Source organism: Dermochelys coriacea, chromosome 8 (genome assembly GCF_009764565.3).
Source record: "Dermochelys coriacea isolate rDerCor1 chromosome 8, rDerCor1.pri.v4, whole genome shotgun sequence".
Taxonomy (NCBI): Eukaryota; Metazoa; Chordata; order Testudines; family Dermochelyidae; genus Dermochelys; species Dermochelys coriacea.
Genome location: NC_050075.1, coordinates 38721504 through 38742473, shown reverse-complemented (window position 1 = coordinate 38742473; position 20970 = coordinate 38721504). Strand labels below are relative to the sequence as shown.

The 20970-nt window shown below is 46.1% G+C and overlaps 1 protein-coding gene across 3 annotated transcripts in view; it reads left to right on the top strand.

Moving 5' to 3' along the window:
* Nucleotides 1-20970, top strand: part of DIAPH1 (diaphanous related formin 1) — a 179950-nt gene that overhangs the window by 49474 nt on the left and 109506 nt on the right. For 2 of the 3 annotated variants that reach the window (XM_043491159.1, XM_038412010.2), the window contains exons 2-6: nt 1635-1661; nt 3580-3738; nt 4925-5026; nt 19343-19473; nt 19664-19750. In XM_043491159.1, coding sequence (XP_043347094.1) covers nt 1635-1661; nt 3580-3738; nt 4925-5026; nt 19343-19473; nt 19664-19750 — 506 coding nt within the window. The remainder of the gene's footprint in view (nt 1-1634; nt 1662-3579; nt 3739-4924; nt 5027-19342; nt 19474-19663; nt 19751-20970) is intronic. The other variant, XM_043491158.1, reaches the window with a different exon arrangement.

The window sequence follows — 20970 nt, the reverse complement described above, 5'->3', positions numbered from 1 at the left end:
AAGGAGCTTTTGTCTTGGTTCTCTCAGCATCATGTGATCTTTGGATAACTTTTGGAGATGGGAAGGAAGGGAACTCTTTTGTGTGTAGCGTGGGCCATCCCAAAGCCCTATTAAGGGTTTAAACTATGTGATATGTTGGAGGTGGTTCACCTTTATGGCATTATCTTAAATTGTGGTGCACTGAACTCTCAGGGTACACTACCCCAATTCTGCGTTTGATGCTATAGTACAAGGGATGGGCATGGAAAGGAGCTATAATCCATGTTCTCTGCGATGCTCTTAACATCTGTTTCCAGGGGGCCTGATCTTCATTGATTGTGTTGTTACACTCTCTCTGTCATTAGAGCAGCAGCAGATCTGCTACTTGTTATTCCCATATGTTGATTCTTTCTGCCTTCTGCTGGAGTCTCTGGTTTATGACAAATCCAAAAGATGCAGTAGTGGAAATTACAGCCATGTGGATTTTGGATGCAGATTAAAAAAAAAAAACTAGGGAGCAAGAGTAATGAACTTCGCATTTCAGACAGAATTACTCCCTCAGTTAAAGATAGGAAAAGATGAGAACCTGTCAGGGAGTGTCCTGAAAGGGGATTTGCATTACAGGTGGCTTGCCCCTATGGAATACATTGTTATCCATTCTTTATATCTGCTAAACACCCCTGATGATCCACAGAGGAAGGGTCATAGGTAATTCAGGTAGTTAGTTTCAACCTTTTGTGTATCTGTGTAGAGTGGCAGGGAGGGAGAGAGGGAACTTGATATCTCTTTAACATTACTAATAATTTGAAAGCAAACTGTCCCAACTTCTGAAGTCATCACCTGTATATTCTGGGAAGCACTTACCCAAAACCAGGATTCCACCTGAAATGGAATACTGAGGTCCAACGTGCCCTTTAAGAGGACAGATCCCTTTCTGACAAAGCTGAGGGTATGGCAAGACCTGTGGTTGTCCAGTGACATCATTGAATTGAAAGGGCCTGATTTTCCTTTGCCTGGGCCATTCCTCTTATGTACAATGCCAAGTCTAAAACAAACTGTCTTGGCTGTTGAGGTTGGGAGCAAGGGCTGCAATATAACAGGATTAGTTATGCTCTCACCAGATGGAGGGACATCGTTGCATGGTGGGACCAGCTTTGTTGTCCCGATGGGAGATAAGGCCATACCTCTGCCTTCTGTTGTAAGCAAAGAGGGCATCATATATTGGAATAGATTGTCCCCTCCTGGCTGGGGACTAGATCCATTTGATTTTGCTTTCCCCAAAAGGAATTCTTGAAATCTTGAGTCAATGTGCATTACTAGAAAAGATTCGAGTATGAGACAAAACTAAGTCAAAGAGGAAAGAGAAGGAAGCTTGTGCTTCATGCAGTAATTGCTTCCCACTGCTCATGCTCTCATCTCTCAAATCTGTGGAACTGCTGTATGTCTGCATTGGTGGGTTAAATCTTTCCCCAGTGGAAGTGTGCAGGATATGGGAGTTTGGCATTGTTGTGTTCTGTTCACTCTGAACAGGAGTGGAACAAGCTGGGTTATCACTACCCATTTTTTCTTATCACCCTCACAATCTCTGTGTTTGGAGGTGTGCCTTGTATCACTGATTTGTTTCTCCTCTTCTCCCTCCTCTTTCTGTCCCACAGACTTTGAAGCGGCTCATGGCGGATGAGGTAAGGATGGTGGTTTTCTTCTGCATGTGATGTCTCCTACTTACTGTAACTTTCCTGTGCCTGGCTGTTTCTGGCACTCTGTATACAGCATTCCTCTACCTGTTCTATTCTAGTCTTACTGTTTGAAGGCTTCAGCCCTTGCTGTCACATACCTGCTCTGTGTGTATTGTCTCTCTCATAAGGCATTTGCTTCTCTAGGATTCTCTAACTCTGCTTCTCAAACTATGACCATGCATGCTCTGCTGACTCTTTCCTCATAAGCACTGGTTTAGTAGGCAATCTGAACACTGGCATTTTCCAGAGGGTTGGCTTTGCAAGGCTGCTGTCTGCAAGGATATACCCTGTCTGTTGGCACCCAGGTTTTTGGTGTTTTAGATTTTTAGATTTCCCTGGAGAGGCATTGAATTCACATGGGAGTTGGCATTAGCAGTACCAGCAGATTTCTACTTATCCTCTGCCAGTGATGGTGCATGGATATCTGTAGAACACTGACTAACCTTGCAGTGTGTGACTTGTCAGACACATTCAGTAAAGGTGCCCAAGGGGTACAAAACCCCTTATCTACCACTTGGAGGGTCTATAGAGAATTTTGTCTCTGGTTTGTGAAGTTTCAAAAGTTTCCCAACTAATGTGCACCTGATAGGTCCACAGATCACAAGTTACGGCCTCTTGGTGTCAGAAAAAAGAAAAGGAGTACTTGTGGCACCTTAGAGACTAATGAATTTATTTGAGCATAAGCTTTCGTGAGCTACAGCTCACTTCATCGGATGCATTTGGTGGAAAATACAGAGGGGAGATTTATATACACACACAGAGAACATGAAACAATGGGTTTTATCATACACACTGTAAGGAGAGTGATCACTTAAGATGAGCCATCACCAGCAGCAGGGGGGGAAAGGAGGAAAACCTTTCATGGTGACAAGCAAGGTAGGCTATTTCCAGCAGTTAACAAGAACATCTGAGGAACAGTGGGGGGTGGGGTGGAGGGAGAAATAACACGGGGAAATAGAAAAGGAGTACTCATGGCACCTTAGAGACTAAAAAATTTATTAGAGCATAAGCTTTCGTGAGCTACAGCTCACTTCATCGGATGCATTCATCCGATAGGGAAATAGTTTTACTTTGTGTAATGACTTATCCATTCCCAGTCTCTATTCAAGCCTAGGTTAATTGTATCCAGTTTGCAAATTAATTCCAATTCAGCAGTCTCTCGTTGGAGTCTGTTTTTGAAATTTTTTTGTTGAAGGATAGCCACCCTCAGGTCTGTAATCGAGTGACCGGAGAGATTGACGTGTTCTCCAACTGGTTTTTGAATGTTATAATTCTTGACGTCTGATTTATGTCCATTTTTTCTTTTACGTAGAGACTGTCCAGTTTGACCAATGTACATGGCAGAGGGGTATTGCTGGCACATGATGGCATATATCACATTGGTAGATGCGCAGGTGAACGAGCCTCTGATAGTGTGGCTGATGTGATTAGGCCCTATGATGGTGTCCCCTGAATAGATATGTGGACAGAGTTGGCAACGGGCTTTGTTGCAAGGATAGGTTCCTGGGTTAGTGGTTCTGTTGTGTGGTTGCTGGTGAGTATTTGCTTCAGATTGGGGGGCTGTCTGTAAGCAAGGACTGGCCTGTCTCCCAAGATCTGTGAGAATGATGAGTCGTCCTTCAGGATAGGTTGTAGATCCTTGTTGATGCGTTGGAGAGGTTTGTCAGAAGTACCCCCAGACTGGTTGTGCTTTCTCTATCCATTGCCAGCAGTGCAAACGTGAGAATGCCAAATATAGGAATGCAATTAGGGTAGTATGCCTGGCATTGGTTTTGGGACAGCATGTGTGGTTGAGGGTGATCACTGGAGTTGAGAGGTGCGAAATGAGGTTGTGCTGAGTTTGATTTCTGTTTCTCTCACTCAGCTGGAGCGATTCACCAGCATGCGGAATAAAAAGGAGAAGGAAAAATCCAATGTTGCTCATAGGAATTCCTCTGCTTCCTATATGGATTTTCCTAGTGCAGGCCAGATGCTACAGGAAATCACAGATCAGGATGTGCTGAGCCTCTTTGAACAGATGCTGGTAAGTTAATGACCCCAATGCAAATGCCCTTCCTTCCTTCACTGTGTGCTCTCTAGGTGTTTTATCTCCCATTTTCCAGGACAAGAGGTAGAGACTGTAGTGCCTCTTAGTGTCCTAGATGACTCGTAACCACGATGCCTTATGTCAGCCTACACCTCCTACCTCCATCACCATGGTAGAACCTGCTCTGTTTCTCCAGAACTCTCCAGTGAAGGGTGGTCTGCTTTGATTCCTTAGCCTGTCGTTTTTCACAGATAGTATAAGACAATGGTTCTCAGGGTTTTCCTGTGTAGACCTCTTCCTTCTTGCCTCTCAATCCCAATCCTTCCCCTGCAACAGCTTTAGTACTTGTCTATAGGAGTGATAGTAAGACAGGATTAAGGAGAGAAGATGAAAATAAACTTGCTTTAGTATTGTGGGATCTGCTGTATGGTTACATCTCCATCTCTGGGCCCTCCTCTCTTGAGTTCTCGCCTCCTTGTTTGCTGCTACACATATGTTTGTGTTGTTGGCAAACTTTATAGCAATTAAATTTACAACAAATTTAAACCCAGCAAACATAAAATAGACAGGCACATCTTGAGAAGGAGTTAACTCATTCCATTGAATAAAACATCACTGGAAACCCTAAGAGCCAAGACTGGATAATAAGTAGCAGAAGGTATCACTGCTTGACAGTTGACAGCTGCTTAATCATTGTGACAGAAGCAGCTCTGCAGATCAGAGAACTCCTGTAGTTAGTCAGTTGGCTCTTGGTTTAGTAAATTGCATGCTGAGAAATTCTACTGGGCTCCTCAAACCCCTTTAGGAGTTGGGGGCTCCTCTCTGTCCCACTGGAATGTTAGCATTCCCCTGTGATAGAGGTAACTTTCTCTAGCTCTCCTCAGAGCACCATAATCCCCTTTGGGAAGTGTGTGCCAGGGGATGGGGGAGACTGCTCCTGTCTGCTTCTTATCTCAGGGGTCTTCTCTGACAGGGTTTAAGCACAAGTGCAGGCTATTCCCTCTGAGATTCTGATATGTACTCACTGAACCACGTTTCAGGCCTTGCTGTGGCAGGGCTGCAAGCTTCCTGTTGCCTTGAGCAGATTGTGTTCCATGTAGCAAATGATGTTTGTGTGTGAGGGATGTTCCCAGCATCAGGGAATCTGTGCATGACTGAACATTTTCTTGCTTTTCTTCCACAGGTTGATATGAATCTGAATGAGGAGAAGCAGCAGCCTCTGAGGGAGAAGGACATAATAATCAAGAGGGAGATGGTGTCCCAGTATCTACATACCTCTAAAGCTGTGAGTACTCTTGCTCTGAGTACAGAAAGCTGCAGTGAGGGAGGTAGGGATATGATGTTATACAGCAACACTGCAAAGAACTCCTCACATCATAGGTTCTTAAGAGAAAATCTGTCATGAAACACAAATCTCATGAACAATTTGAAAGAAATATACATTGACAATAAAAGCCCTAAAGACTGTGCACAAATGATGCACAACCCCCATCCCAATGACTTCCTAGTTTATTTTTACTTGCTAATTTAAGTTTTCCAGTGAACTCTCAGGCTATATCTACACTACGAAATTAGGTTAAATTTATAGAAGTCTATTTTTTAGAAATTGATTTTATACAGTCGATTGTGTGTGTCCCCACTTAAGACCATTAAGTTGGCGGAGTGCGTCCACAGTACGGGGGCTGGCGTTGACTTCCGGAACATTGAACTGTGGGTAGCTATCCCAGAGTCCCTGCAGTCTCTGCTGCCCATTGGAATTCTGGGTTGAAATCCTAATGCCTGATGGGGCAAAAAACATTGTCGCAGGTGGTTCTAGGTACTTGTCGTCAGGCCCCCCCTCCTTCCCTCCGTGGAAGCAACGGCAGACAATCGTTTCGCGTCTTTTTTCCTGGGTTACCCATGCAGATGCCATACCACGGCAAGCATGGAGCCCACTCAGCTCACTGTCACCATACGTCTCCTGGATGCTGGCAGACACGGGACTGCATTGCTACACAGGAGCAGCTCATTGCCTTGTGGCAGCAGATGGTGCATTACAAATGGTAGCCCTCCTCCTCGTCTCTTGGGTGCTCCTGGCAGACCTCGGTGAGATCTGTCAGGGGCACCTAGACATTAATAGGAGTGACTCAGGTCATTCTCTTCTTTAAGTTTTGTCTAATGGAGAATCAGTCCTGCCTGGAATATTGGCAGAGGGATAGCTCAGTGGTTTGAGCATTGGCCTGCTAAACCCAGGGTTGTGAGTTCAATCCTTGAGGGGGACATTCTGCCTCAGGCTGCTCTCGCAGCCAGTAGCACCGCGAGCACCCAGGAGACGATGACAGCTGGCAATCATACTGCACCATCTGCTGCCAGCCTACCCCTTGCTCCCCCTCCCTCTGTGAAAGCAATGGCTGACAATCATTTCACGCCTTTTTCCGTGTGGGCTCCATATTGCTGTCAGCATCATCATCCACCCGCCGCTTCCGCTGCCACTCTGCTTTCCTGCAGACGCCATACCACGACAAGCATGGAGCCCGCTCAGATCACCGCAGCTGTTATGACTGTTCTAAACACCACGCACATTATCCAGCAGAACCAGAACCTTCAAAAGCAGGCGAGTAGGCGATGGCGAGTAGGTGAGGAGAATGATGGGGACACGGACACAGACTTCTCTCAAAGTACGAGCCCCGGCAATGTGGACACCATGGTGGTAATGCGGCAGGTTCATGCCGTGGAACGCCGATTCTGGGCCCAGGAAACAAGCACAGACTGGTGGGACCTCATAGTGTTGCAGGTCTGGGATGATTCCCAATGGCTGCAAAACTTTCGCATGCATAAGGGCACTTTCATGGAACTTTGTGACTTGCTTTCCCCTGCCCTGAACCTCCAGAATACCAAGATGAGAGCAGCCCTCACAGTTCACAAGCGAGTGGTGATAACCCTGTGGAAGCTTGCAACTCCAGGCAGCTACCGGTCAGTTGGGAATCAATTTGGAGTAGGCAGATCTACTGTGGGGGCTGCTGTGATCCAAGTAGCCAGTGCAATCACTGAGCTGCTGCTACCAATGGTAGTGACTCTGGGAAATATGCAAGTCATAGTGGATGGCTTTGCTGCAATGGGATTCCCTAACCGTGGTGGGGGGATAGACAGAACCCATATCCCTATCTTGTCACCGGAATACCAAGGCAGTGAGCACATAAACTGAAAGGGGTACTTTTCAATGGTGCTGCAAGCACTGGTGGATCACAAGGGACGTTTCACCAACATCAGCGTGGGATGGTCAGGAAAAGTACATGATGCTCGCATCTTCAGGAACTCTGGTCTGTTTCAACAGCTGCAGCAAGGGACTTTTTTCCCAGATGAGAAAATAACTGTTGCGGATGTTGAAATGCCTATAGTTATCCTTGGGGACCCAGCCTACCGCTTAATGCCATGGCTCATGAACCCATACACAGGCAGCCTGGACAGTAGTCAGGAACTGTTCAACTATAGGCTAAGCAAGTGCAGAATGGTGGTAGAATGTGCATTTGGACGTTTAAAAGTGTGCTGGCGCAGTTTACTGACTTGGTTAGACCTCAGAGAAACCAATATTCCCATTGTTATTACTGCTTGCTGTGCGCTCCACAATATCTGTGAGAGTAAGGGGGAGATGTTTATGGTGGGGTGGGAGGTTGAAGCAAATCGCCTGGCCGCTGATTATGCGCAGTCAGACACAAGGGCGGTTAGAAGAGTACAGGAGGGCGCGGTGTGCATCAGAGAAGCTTTGAAAACCAGTTTCATGACTGGCCAGTGTGAAAATTCTGTTTATTTATCCTCGATGAAAACCTATGCCCCTTGGTTCACTCTACTTCCCTGTAAGCTAACCATGTTCCTCTCCCCCCTTCGATCACCGCTTGCAGAGGCAATAAAGTCATTGTTTCTTCATATTCATGCATTCTTTATTAATTCATCACACAAATAGGGGGATAACTGCCAAGGTAGCCCAGGAGGGGTGGGAGAGGAGGGAAGGACAAGGCCACACTGCACTTTAAAACGTATTGAATGCCAGCTTTCTGTTGCTTAGGCAGTCATCTGGGGTGGAGTGGTTGGGTGCCCCCCTGCCCACGTTCTTGGGCATCTGGGTGAGGAGGCTATGGAACTTGGGGAGGAGGGCGGCTGGTCACACAGGGGCTGTAGTAGCGGTCTGTGCTCATGCTGCCTTTCCTGCAGCTCAACCATACACCAGAGCATATCAGTTTGATCCTCCAGTAGCCTCAGCATTGACTCCTGCCTTCTGTCAGCAAGCTGACGTCACCTATCATCTTCAACCCGCCTCTTACCATTTTCAACCCGCCACCTGTCCTCATGTTCATATTGTGCTTTTCTGGACTCTAACATTGTCTGCCTCCATGCATTCAGCTGGGCTCTTTCAGTGTGGGAGGACTGCGTGAGCTCAGAGAACATTTCATCGCGAGTGTGGGTTGTTTTTTTTTTTTTTTTTTTTTTTTTTTTTTTTTTTTTTTTGCCTTCTAATCTTCACTCTGGTACGGAGACGATAGGGAGAGTGTTGAAACATTTGCAGCTGCGGGAGGGAAAAAAAGGGAGAGTAGTAGTTAAAAAGACACATTTTAGAGAACAATGGGTAGACTCTTTCAGAGTGAACATTGCTGTTAACATTACATAGCACATGTGCATTCGGTACAAGGTTGCATTTTGCCTCTTAGATTGAGGGTCTGCCAGGTTGGTGTGTGAGATCATGCACACAGGGCCGGTGGGCAACAGAATTTGGCTTGCAGGCAGCCATGGTAAGCCACAGTCTTTTGGCTTCTTTAACCTTCATAACAGGTGGGAATTGTTTCAAACAGCAGTGCCCTCATTTCCCATACCAAACAGCTGTTGGGTTGGCCATTTAAAATGGGTTGGCAATTTAAAAGGAGGGGCTGTGGTTTTTGGGTTAACATTGTAGCACAAACCCAACTAACTCCCCTCCCCCCCCACACACACATACACCCAATTCTCTGGGATGATCACTTCACACTTCCCCCCACCAAGTGGCTAACAGCCGGGAAGATTTCTGTTCAGCCACAGGCAAAGAACCCAGCAGGAACAGCCACCTCTGAATGTCTCCTTAATAAAATTCCCCTATTTCAACCAGGTGACCACGAATGATATCACACTCCTGAGGATAACACAGAGAGATAAAGAGCGGATGTTGCTTGAATGTCAGCAAACACCGGGACCATATGTTGCCATGCTTTCTTATGCAATGACTCCAGACTACGTGCTACTGGCCTGGTGTGGTGGTGTCCTACCAGGGAGGAAGGAATAAGGCTGCCCTCCCCAGAAACCTTTTGCAAAGGCTTTGGGAGTACATCCAGGAGAGCTTTATGGAGATGTCCCTGGAGGATTTCCGCTCCATCCCCAGACACGTTAACAGACTTTTCCAGTAGCTGTACTGGCCGCAAATTAATCATTAAACACGCTTGCTTTTAAACCATGTGTTATATTTACAAAGATACACTCACCAGAGGTCCCTTCTCCTCCTGGCGGGTCCAGGAGCCTGCCTTGGTGGGTTTGGGGGGTACTGGCTCCAGGTCCAGGGTGAGAAACTGTTCCTGGCTCTTGGGGAAAACGGTTTCTCCGCTTGTTTGCTGTGCACTATCTTCAACCTCCTTCTCATGATCATCTTCTTCGTCCCCAAAATGCGCATCCCTGTTGCGTGATGATCCATAGACGGAGTCAAAGCACAGGGGTGGGGTAGTGGTGGCTGCACCCCCTAAATGGCATGCAGCTCATCATAGAAGCGGCATGTCTGGGGCTCTGACCCTGAGCGGCCGTTTGCCTCTCTGGTTTTTTGGTAGGCTTGCCTGAGCGCATTAAGTTTCACGCAGCACTGCTGCGGGTCCCTGTTATAGCGTCTGTCCTTCGTGCCCTTGGAGATTTTTTCAAATGTTTGAGCATTTCATCTAATGGAATGGAGTTCTGATAGCATGGATTCGTCTCCCCATATAGTGATCAGATCCCGTACCTCCCATTCGGTCTATGCTGGAGCTCTTTTGCGATTCTGGGACTCCATCATGGTCACCTCTGCTGGTGAGTTGTGCACTCACCTGCAGCTTGCCACGCTGGCCAAACAGGAAATGAGATTCAAAAGTTCGCAGGCCTTTTCCTGTCTACCTGGCCAGTGCATCTGAGTTGAGAGCGCTGTCCAGAGCGGTCACAATGGAGCACTCTGCGTTAGCTTCCGGAGGCCAATACCGTCGAATTGCGACCACACTACCATAAATTTGACCCGCCAAGGTCAATTTCAGCGCTAATCCCCCCTTTAAGTCGAAGTAAATGGCTTCGTCGTGTGGATGGGTGCAGGGTTAAATTGATCTAATGCTGCTAAATTTGACCGAAGATCTTAGTGTAGACCAGGGCTCAAATGAAGTGTTTGAAGAGGCTGAAATTAGCCCAATGCTGAGTTTTCATAAACCTTCTTCTCATAAATTCATCATATTGTGTGATTTATTTTCATAACTATATTTTAGTATAGCAGAATGAACAAAGATTTTCTATGGCTAAGTATTAAAAGATTACAGTAACCATCATTTTTTAAATGATTAGTTTAAAATAAAATATCCAGTTTCTGATAGTGCTCCATTATTTCAAGACATAGCATTGACTGTTTAAAAACATTCTTTTTAAAAGTGTGTTTAAGGTTTTTTTCTGCTCCCCTGTTGGTGTTTATAAAGGGCTCCTCAGCAAGGGAGAAACTAGCTGAGAGTGTTGTCAGTTGACAAAGTAAATAAAATGGGGGGAAATGTTTTTTTTGTTTTTTTTTTTGGTAACTTCTTTCATTTATAGTACATTTTATAACTGGTTGAAAATGCTAAGTGTGTTTTATGAAAACCTTCAAAAAATTCTCCAAAAAAACCCCCAACCCTTTTCATTTTTTGAAACCTAAAATCCATTTTTGGGGGGAGGGTCTCTCTTTAAAAATAGCAAAAAGGGATGAGGGGCAGGGGGACAAACATTAAGTTTCTCAAATTTCCTTTTTTTTGTTGAAAACTCAAAACTGAAAAAATACATTTTCTGTGAAGTTTGTTTCTAAAAAAAAAAAGTAATTTTTCATTTGAAATTTTTTTCTATGAAAATGGCCTTTTTGAAGCAAAATGTTTTGTTTTAGTATATGTGCATGTTATAAGTAACTATATTAAGTACTAAAGTTCTACAAAGATGTTTCAAGCTGACATTGCCTCTGTAGGGGGGGAGAGCCTCTCTTTAACCAAAGCTGTAAATAAACTTCCATTATAAGCTTGATTTTTGGTCTCCACTTCCAAAAAAGATCTCTTCCACTTTTAACTTTAAAAGTGTGATGTTTGGCTACAGGAGACTCTTCTATTCTTTAAAAAAATCAAAATGTGTGGTGAATCTGCAAAGTCATTTCTGAGACATAGGGCTATGAAAATATGTAGCTGGTATTTTACTTCTTGAAAATCCTACTCCTGCTCTTCTTTCAAGTTCTGTCTTTGAATGGTTTGCATCACAAACTTCACATTTGAGTCCTAATGAGATCTAGTGCATAGACAATATTGGACAAAGTTGGGTGCACATATGGAAAATTATTCAAAAAAATTTCTGAATCTTTGGACACACCATAAGGTCCTCATGGAGTTTTAAACTTCACCAAGTGTCTGCTGGAGTCTCCACTTGCATTTTCCTTTTCCTTGCTTAAAGGCTTCAAAATGTAAACTCATCATGTGGGTAGTCTTACCAAAGTGATTTTCCCAACCAAAAACAAAACAAAAGCCCAGTCTCTAGTGTCCTGCTCCAGCTGCACTTTTGACCACCCCTACCAAGACCAGCTTCCAGAGCTCTATCTCTATTTCTGAGCATCATCTCCTTTTCTTTCCTTCCCCCACTAGGAGGCAGGCAGTAATAGTTAGATTCTTCACCACGTGCACAGTCCACTTAGCTACACAGTGACTACAGTGGGAGCTGCTGGTGCTCAGTACCTCTGAAAATCCGGCCATTATTATTTAACTGCCTAAAGATGGGTTTAGGTGCCTAGGTTTAGACACCAGAGTTTTAAACTGTTGACTTTAGACACCAGAAAACATGCCTCTTACTGCTGCTTGAAGGGGCTGGAGTGGTAGAAGGGATATTTCTCTGCATCTGTGCCTCTGAGTCCAAGTCAATCCTACCTTGACTTGACCAGTCAATGAGTCTAGAAGATCTGTTGGAATGTAGATGATTTGTTGGCCAGCTGAGTGTTCCAGTGCAGTGGAGTTGGTAACTCCATCGGCAGAGATGTTTGGGTTCAAGCAAGTTACAGTCTCCAGCTCTATCTGCTGTACTGCCTCAATTTAAGGACATTGAGTTTTGCTGAGAGATTTTCATTCAAATACTATGTTGTATTTTTTTCATTGAAAAGCATGCATTATCTTTATACCTCACATAGAACATAATGATGGCAAAATATAATATGTAGGAAGGATGTATACAATTTAAAGAGGGTTTCCAAATATAAGTGTTTTAAAATACTTTCCTTTTTAAAACCTAAGGGAATGCTTTCAAGCAACCATTTCAGGTACTTTAAATTGTAATTAGAAATCAGTTACATCACAATTAGAATGTGGTAGTTCAAGTCTTTGTCTGGTTGGATCTCACTTGTGTTGAACATGCACCTCGTGCAAGATTGGAATCTTTTGCTAGGTTGGGGTTGAGGGAAGGGGGTGCCTGTCACCCGGCCATGGCAGGTCGGGGATCGGGCTAGGTTCGGGCTGGGGGAAGGGAGCCTCTTCCCTAGCCATGGCAGGATGGCTGGGGCTGGGTTCCCTGAGCGCCTGTGTGGTGCTTAATAGGCTGCTGCACAGCTTACAGGAAACTTAGAGTACCACTTTCATCATGGGAATTGCCCCTCCCCTCTTCCTGCTGGGTCAGTACAGCTAGCTCCACACTTAATCAGCTGAGTTCTAGACCCCAGCTTTCCAAAGACAAAGCTCGGAAAGCCCCTCCCCCAGCAGGTTGGGATTTCCCTCCCATGTATGGGCAGGGGGAAACTCCTGACACTGAGAGAAGGCTTTTCTCCAATCCTGTGTATCAAAGCCAGGGACAGTCTACAGCCCCCCTTCCCTGCAGGTAGAAGTCATTTGTGTGGAATCCCTTTCCCCTCTGGGAATGGGTAAATAATGAACAGTAATTCCTCGCCTCATTTTTGGGGAAGGGGAGGCAATAGCAATTGATTTTTGGGGGGGGGGAAATGAAGTTTTGTGCAGCTTCATGTGTGACATTCCTTCACCAGTTAGGTGCCTGACTAGCACACTGGAATATGAGAGAGAAAACATGAGGAGGTGGCAGAGGTCCCATGCATTACTGGGAGGGTTGGGGGGCACATCTTGGGTATAGTCCTCTGGGATTCCTCAAGAGATCCAAACTAGCTTTGAAGGGCCAGACTCATTTAGCTTACATATTCCTAAGGACTCTAAGGCTATTCTGAGGTCCCAGGGTATCTATACACTTACTACCAGGAGCAAACCCTCTAGATAGTAGAGCCAGTTCTGACAGGGAACTTCCTTTTTTCAACAACACAGACCTACTACTGGGTGGACTCCTCCTGAAGGTCGAAACAGCAGCCTGGATTTCTACATAGACTGCTTCCGCCGACGTGCACGAGCTGAAATTGTGGAAAAGCAGCATCGCTTACCCCATAACCTCAGCCATGCAGAACACAGTGCCATCCACAGCCTCAGAAACAACTCTGACATCATAATCAAAAAGGCTGACAAAGGAGGTGCTGTCGTCATCATGAATAGGTCGGAGTATGAACAAGAGGCTACTAGGCAGCTCTCCAACACCACTTTCTACAAGCCGTTACCCTCTGATCCCACTGAGAGTTACCAAAAGAAACTACAGCATTTGCTCAAGAAACTCCCTGAAAAAGCACAAGAACAAATCCGCACAGACACACCCCTGGAGCCAGGACCTGGGGTATTCTATCTGCTACCCAAGATCCATAAACCTGGAAATCCTGGACGCCCCATCATCTCAGGCATTGGCACCCTGACAGCAGGATTGTCTGGCTATGTAGACTCCCTCCTCAGGCCCTTCGTTACCAGCACTCCCAGCTATCTTCGAGACACCACCGATTTCCTGAGGAAACTACAGTCCATTGGTGATCTTCCTAAAAACACCATCCTAGCCACTATGGATGTAGAAGCCCTCTACACCAACATTCCACACAAAGATGGACTACAAGCCGTCAGGAACAGTATCCCCGATACTGTCACGGCTAACCTGGTGGCAGAACTTTGTGACTTTGTCCTGACCCATAACTATTTCACATTTGGTGACAATGTATACCTTCAAATCAGCGGCACTGCGATGGGTACCCGCATGGCCCCACAGTATGCCAACATTTTTATGGCTGACTTAGAACAACGCTTCCTCAGCTCTCGTCCCCTAATGCCCCTACTCTACTTGCGCTACATTGATGACATCTTCATCATCTGGACCCATGGAAAAGAAGCTCTTGAGGAATTCCACCATGATTTCAACAGTTTCCATCCCACCATCAACCTCAGCCTGGACCAGTCCACACAAGAGATCCACTTCCTGGACACTACGGTGCTAATAAGCGATGGTCACATAAACACCACCCTATATCGGAAACCTACTGACCGCTATTCCTACCTACATGCCTCTAGCTTTCATCCAGATCATACCACTCGATCCATTGTCTACAGCCAAGCGCTACGATATAACCGCATTTGCTCCAACCCCTCAGACAGAGACAAACACCTACAAGATCTCTATCATGCATTCCTACAACTACAATACCCACCTGCTGAAGTGAAGAAACAGATTGACAGAGCCAGAAGAGTACCCAGAAGTCACCTACTACAGGACAGGCCCAACAAAGAAAACAACAGAACGCCACTAGCCATCACCTTCAGCCCCCAACTAAAACCTCTCCAACGCATCATCAAGGATCTACAACCTATCCTGAAGGACGAGCCATCGCTCTCTCAGATCTTGGGAGACAGACCAGTCCTTGCTTACAGACAGCCCCCCAATCTGAAGCAAATACTCACCAGCAAGCACACACCACACAACAGAACCACTAACCCAGGAACCTATCCTTGCAACAAAGCCCGTTGCCAACTCTGTCCACATATCTATTCAGGGGATACCATCATAGGGCCTAATCACATCAGCCACACTATCAGAGGCTCGTTCACCTGCGCATCTACCAATGTGATATATGCCATCATGTGCCAGCAATGCCCCTCTGCCATGTACATTGGCCAAACTGGACAGTCTCTACGTAAAAGAATGAATGGACACAAATCAGACGTCAAGAATTATAACATTCAAAAACCAGTTGGAGAACACTTCAATCTCTCTAGTCACTCGATCACAGACCTAAGAGTGGCTATACTTCAACAAAAAAGCTTCAAAAACAGACTCCAACGAGAGACTGCTGAATTGGAATTAATTTGCAAACTGGATACAATTAATTTAGGCTTGAATAGAGACTGGGAATGGATGAGTCATTACACAAAGTAAAACTATTTCCCCATGGTATTTCTCCCTCCCACCCCACCCCCCACTGTTCCTCTGATATTCTTGTTAACTGCTGGAATTAGCCTACCTGCTTGTCACCATGAAAGGTTTTCCTCCTTCCCCCCCCTGCTGTTGGTGATGGCTTATCTTAAGTGATCACTCTCCTTACAGTGTGTATGATAAACCCATTGTTTCATGTTCTCTGTGTGTGTGTATATAAATCTCTCCTCTGTTTTTTCCACCAAATGCATCCGATGAAGTGAGCTGTAGCTCACGAAAGCTTATGCTCTAATAAATTTGTTAGTCTCTAAGGTGCCACAAGTCCTCCTTTTCTTTTTGCGAATACAGACTAACACGGCTGCTACTCTGAAACCACAGACCTACTAACTACTGTATGAAGTAGTCTCATCTCCTGCAAGAGAGCCACTCCCTCTTCTTCTACCACTTGCCTGACATTGTCTTCCAAACTGCAGGTTTGATGTTCATGTCAAGAGCCATGTATTGATGCCACCAGAGCTTCCTCTTGTCACTCCTATTTTGGGTTGTTGTCTTTCCCATTTTTCTCAACCCTGGGCTGGGATAACTTCAGACCAATGGGTATTGTGAAATTAGTACCAAAGGTCGATCTATATAATTCAAGTCCTTGCCAATCTCCAACCCCGCTTCAGTGACCCATCTCATGAAACAACTGAGGGAAGAAGGTGGATTCCTTCATCTAGGAGCCATAGAAGTAGTACCTCAGGAGTTCAAGGGAAAGCTTTTCTAGTCCTGCTATGGAATGCATCCTATCCTGGACCTGGGGCAGCTAAAGAAATTCACTTCAAGGATTGGATAGAATCACAAGCTGAAAGCAATTTTGTTTACTTTCTTCTTGTAAATACAAATCTTTGAGGAAAAGACCTTGATCTTAACTCTCATTCCTTATGTGAATCCTCCTTTCACCTGTCTTCAGATATCCTCTTGCACACAACCTACTCGTTCACATTTCTAATATAACCCTCCCCTGCCATACTGCAAAGATGTGCCAAAGTGGAGCTATTGACATTACGTACTTTTGATGCCAGTTCCAGTTGGAGATGTCAACTACTGTGTTGTAGAGGAGCTCATGAAACACTGTGGACTTCATTGCTGGTACCATGCTATTGATGCTCAGCTCTAGCACCTTCTCATCACAATAGTGTCTTCACCAGCTATGAAGGACCTGAATAAAATGCAGCTGGCTAAAGATTGAGGTTGTAGTTGCGGGAAGAAGGAAGAAATTTAAAGTTACTAGCTGAAATTAGGGCTTGTCTTGACCCTGATCTCAGGTGAGTAACGGTCTCCGGGTCCTGCTGAAATCGCCACTGCTCCTGGACACCCAGACAGCATTAGTAGTAGAAATGCCTGTACCTTTTTCGCTGATTCAGAAGCTTGTACTCTTTTGGTCAGATGTGAACCCAGGCACAATAATCAGTTTATTCACAGGGGTGAATGATGGCAACTTTTGGCCTTAGAATGTATGAATGGCCTCCAGGCTCAATTACAGCAACACTTTTTACTTAGTGATGGCACTAAAGGGCGTATACAAGTTCCCATTCATTCAAACTGCAGCAGCCCACTTTTTCCACAAGGCAGACAGAGGGCACCTCATACCAGTGTATGACTGCCTTTCTGATCCAAGGAATTGAATCCTAATCTCAAAGACCTTAGTGCTGGGCCTCCAAGATTCCCCCTCTCCTGGCCTCCCTGTGACTCAGCATGGCAGCTGTGATCACCTAGGACTAATGGCTAATGTAGTTCAGAGCGAAACTCTCAGGAGCATGGGCAAGGTGTCCTCTGAGGAGGGCATTGAGCTATAGTACTTTTTCGAGAAGCAGTAGATGTGAGCCCAAACTGCAGAACCTTTAGGACAAAATATAAGATCACACTCCTGGCACAGACTTCCTCTGAGAGTGACAGTGAAATAGGAACGTTTCTCTGGCAATCGGAATAGCAGATAACCCCTTCCATCTCCTCAAAAAAATAAACCAAAAAAGAGCATGAAACCTAAACTGAGAGACAAGAGTGGGCCCTGTAGCTATAGAGTTGTGCTTCTCTTAAGAATAGGGCCCTGCCAGATTCATGGCCATGAAAATCATGTCAAGGACTGTGAAATTTGGCCTTTTAGATTTCAAGGGAGAGACCAGCGTTTCTCAAATTGGGGGTCCTTACCCAAAAGGGAGTTGCAGGGGGGTCACAGGGTTATTTTAAGGGGGTTACGGTATTGCCATCCTTACTTCTTCACTGCCTTCGGAAATGGGCAACTGGAGAGCAGTGTCTGTTGGCTGGGTGCCCAGCTCTGAACAAAGCACCCCGCCAGCAGACATGCAGTAGTAAATGTGGCAATACCATACCATACCATGCCATCCTTACTTCTGCGCTGCTGCTTTCAGAGCTGGGTGGCCAGGGAGTGGCGGCTGATGGCTGAGCTCTGAAGGCAGCAGCGCAGAAGGGTGACAATAGCGTACCAGGCCATCCTTACATCTGTGCTGCTGTTGGCAGCAGCTCTGCCTTCAGAGCTGGACTCCCAGCCAGCAGCCAACGCACTCCAGCCCCCCCACCTCTGAAGGCAAATACCACTGGTAGCAGCAGCGCAGGAGTAAGGGTAGCAGTGCCGCAACCACCCCCCCAACAATAACCTTGCAACCCCCCCAAAACTCCTTTATGGGTCAGGACCAAAGTTCCCTCTAAGCTGCACGGCTGTGCAGCAGCCTGTTAAGCACCGCACAAGTGCTCAGGGCTGTGATGGGGAGAGATGCCTCTCCCCACCAGCCCCGGCCCAGACCTGCCGTGGCTGTGGGAGAGGTGCCCCAACCCAGCCCCGCCCTGGAGCTGCTGTGGTGGGGAGAGGCGCCTCTCCCGCTCTAGCCCCAGGGCAGCCTGCACCCCAAACCCCTCATCCCTGGCCCCAACCCAGCGCCCTCACCCTCAGCCGGAGCCCTAACGCCCCCCACCCCTGCACTCCAACCTTCTGCCTCATCCCCAGCCCCACTCCAGAGCCTGCACCCCCAGCTGGAGTCCGTACCCCAACCCTCTGCCCCAGTCCTGAGCCTCTTATCCCCAGACCCGCCCCAGAGCCCACACCCCCAGCCAGAGCCCTCACCTTCCCACACTCCAAACCCCTCAGCCCCACCCCTGCCATATGAATTTTGTTATGTCCACCAATATGGAGGTGATGTGTCACACATCACCTCCATATTGGTGCGCATAATAAAAATCATTCTGCACATTCGTTGGAAAAATTAGAGGGAACACTGATCAGGAGCCCTACAATTACAACACAGTAAACTTTTAATTTAAATACCTGAAATAATGACATTTACAATTCTTAAAATCCTATGACCGTGCAGTTGACCAAAATGGAGCATGAATTTGGTAGGCCCTACTTACGTGTTCTGAAATACTCCAGTGAAAAGCATGTGAATGCACTGATGTACAAAGGGCCACTGGCCCAAACACAGATCCTCCTCCCCTTCACCTATCCATTAGCAGTGCCAAACACCAACATCTCCCCTTCTATCCATCTGTATATAGTCCACAAACAGAACTGACTTGGGCACCATTCCTATAGGAGCTGGAGAGCCAAATCTGCCTCACTCACCAACTGCTGATTGCCACCTCCCCCACTATAGTTACAGCCTACTGATATGACTTGTACTGATTGCCTGTAAGCTTGATGGATGGAGGGCCAGGGTAAGGGATCAGAAATGTAACTATGAAATACCTCTGACCTTCAAACTTTTTTTTTAAATAACTCCAACATTCTAATTCAGTTGTGTGTCTGTGTTCGTGAGTGTATATTGAGAAAGCCAATTAAATATAATTTGTTTACTTTGAACACTAAACTAAATTAGGTAGTTTCAAGTTTTGAGGATGACTAAACTTTACAGCTAATTTAGCGGTTAATGCTTCAGCTAGGCTAGCTTCACTCTGAAGCTCTTTGAAATGGAGGGTACATGTATGTGTGTGCCCATTCACACAACATAAAAATACCATTTTGAAAACCCATTTCTATGCCCTGGTGCTGCAACCACAGTTAGTTTACCTAATAGCCTGTTCTTTCTTTCCTGTGTAGGGCATGAGTCAGAAGGAGAGCTCAAAGTCGGCCATGATCTATATCCAGGAGCTGAAATCAAATCTCAGGGATGCCCAATTGCTCGGTTGTTTGGAGTCTCTGCGAGTGTCGCTCAACAACAATCCTGTCAGGTAAAGGGCTGGCTGGAGCAAAGGAGATCAGGCAGGGAGCTGAAGCTATAAGCAAGGGGGTTAGGTGCTTACTTATCAGGGGATGGGGATGGTGCATTGTGATTGAAGAGAGAGGACAGGGGGTGGTTGAGGGTTTTGTGACTTTCTGTCCTTCTATGTGCTGCTAATATGACTGTTGTGTTTCTTACAGCTGGGTACAGAATTTTGGGGCTGAGGGCCTCAACTGCCTGCTGGACATATTAAAAAGGCTCCATGATGAGAAGGACGAGGCACCCAGGTGAGGGACAAATTGAATGGAAGCTATTTATAAAGTGTCCTAAGTGTGTGTGTCATGGTTCCAGGGTTAGCTGCACATCTGTCCCCTGGCTGGTCTTTCTGAGTATGCCCCCTCAGCCATCAGACTTTGAGCTTTTTCCACAATCTTTCCGCTCTTAGACCAGGCCCTGGGGAACAGCATCCTGTGTATCCTGCTGGTCAGACCGAGTCTGAGCACTTGCAGTTCTTCCGTCTGCGAGTCTATGACCAGTGGTGTCCAGTGAGCCGGCAGCTTTCTTAAAGCCAAGGGGAGTGTTCATTTTAGTAGTAGGAACAAAGCATTACAGAGAAAAGTGCTTTTGTTCTTCTGTGTTCATAGGTCTTTTCCCATCCTGGTCACAACCAGTTTTGTCGGTTGTTCCTCCATTGCCAGCCAATCATGAAAGCTAACATTTCTGGCATTGTCCCCTAACAACTGTCAAATGTGTACTGAGTGGTGGCTATCTTCAGCCATTCTTTCTCCTTTCTGCCTGGTTTGACAGACACATTCCTGTTGAATTAAATTTATAAAGTCATACAGAAAATACCCCAATCACCAGGCTAACATACAATATTCATAAATTATCACAGGGTACCTCCAAATCCATCACAGTTTCATGGTTAGGGCAGGAGTCTGGGAACCAGGAAACCTGGATTCTTTTCCTGGCTCTGCCACTGACTCTGTAACACCCCCCCTCTGTTTTCCCATCTATTAAATGTGGATGGTGGTACTTTTACCCATCTTTATGAAGTGCTTTGGGATCTGTGGCTGAAGAGCTATATAAGTGGTAACTTATTATGCATAGCTCTCTACAGCTAGAGTCAAGTAAGACTCTGACCTGTTACGTTTACAAGCTCTCATAATCCTAAAGGGCTTGTGAGGCTACAGGATTATTACTGCATGTACATGTTGTTTGGCTAATTGAAGGTGGTGGGGAGAACAAGAAGAAAGCCTTGGGGCAGGGAGGTTTCACTGTATGGTCAGAAGGGTGTGGGGAGGAGGGGGCATTGCTCCAGTGCAGTTCAGTTATGGGGCAGTGGTTTGTGTCTAGGGCTTGCCAGAAGAGGTCTTTAGTGGGGTCAGATGAACAGGGATGTGTACATGGGGGTGACTCATGGGAGGAGGGGGGGACTAAAGGGCAGAGGCTAAAGTTGGGTAGGGAGTGTCTGTGTTCGTGGGTAATGGTGGGGTGAGCGTGGAGG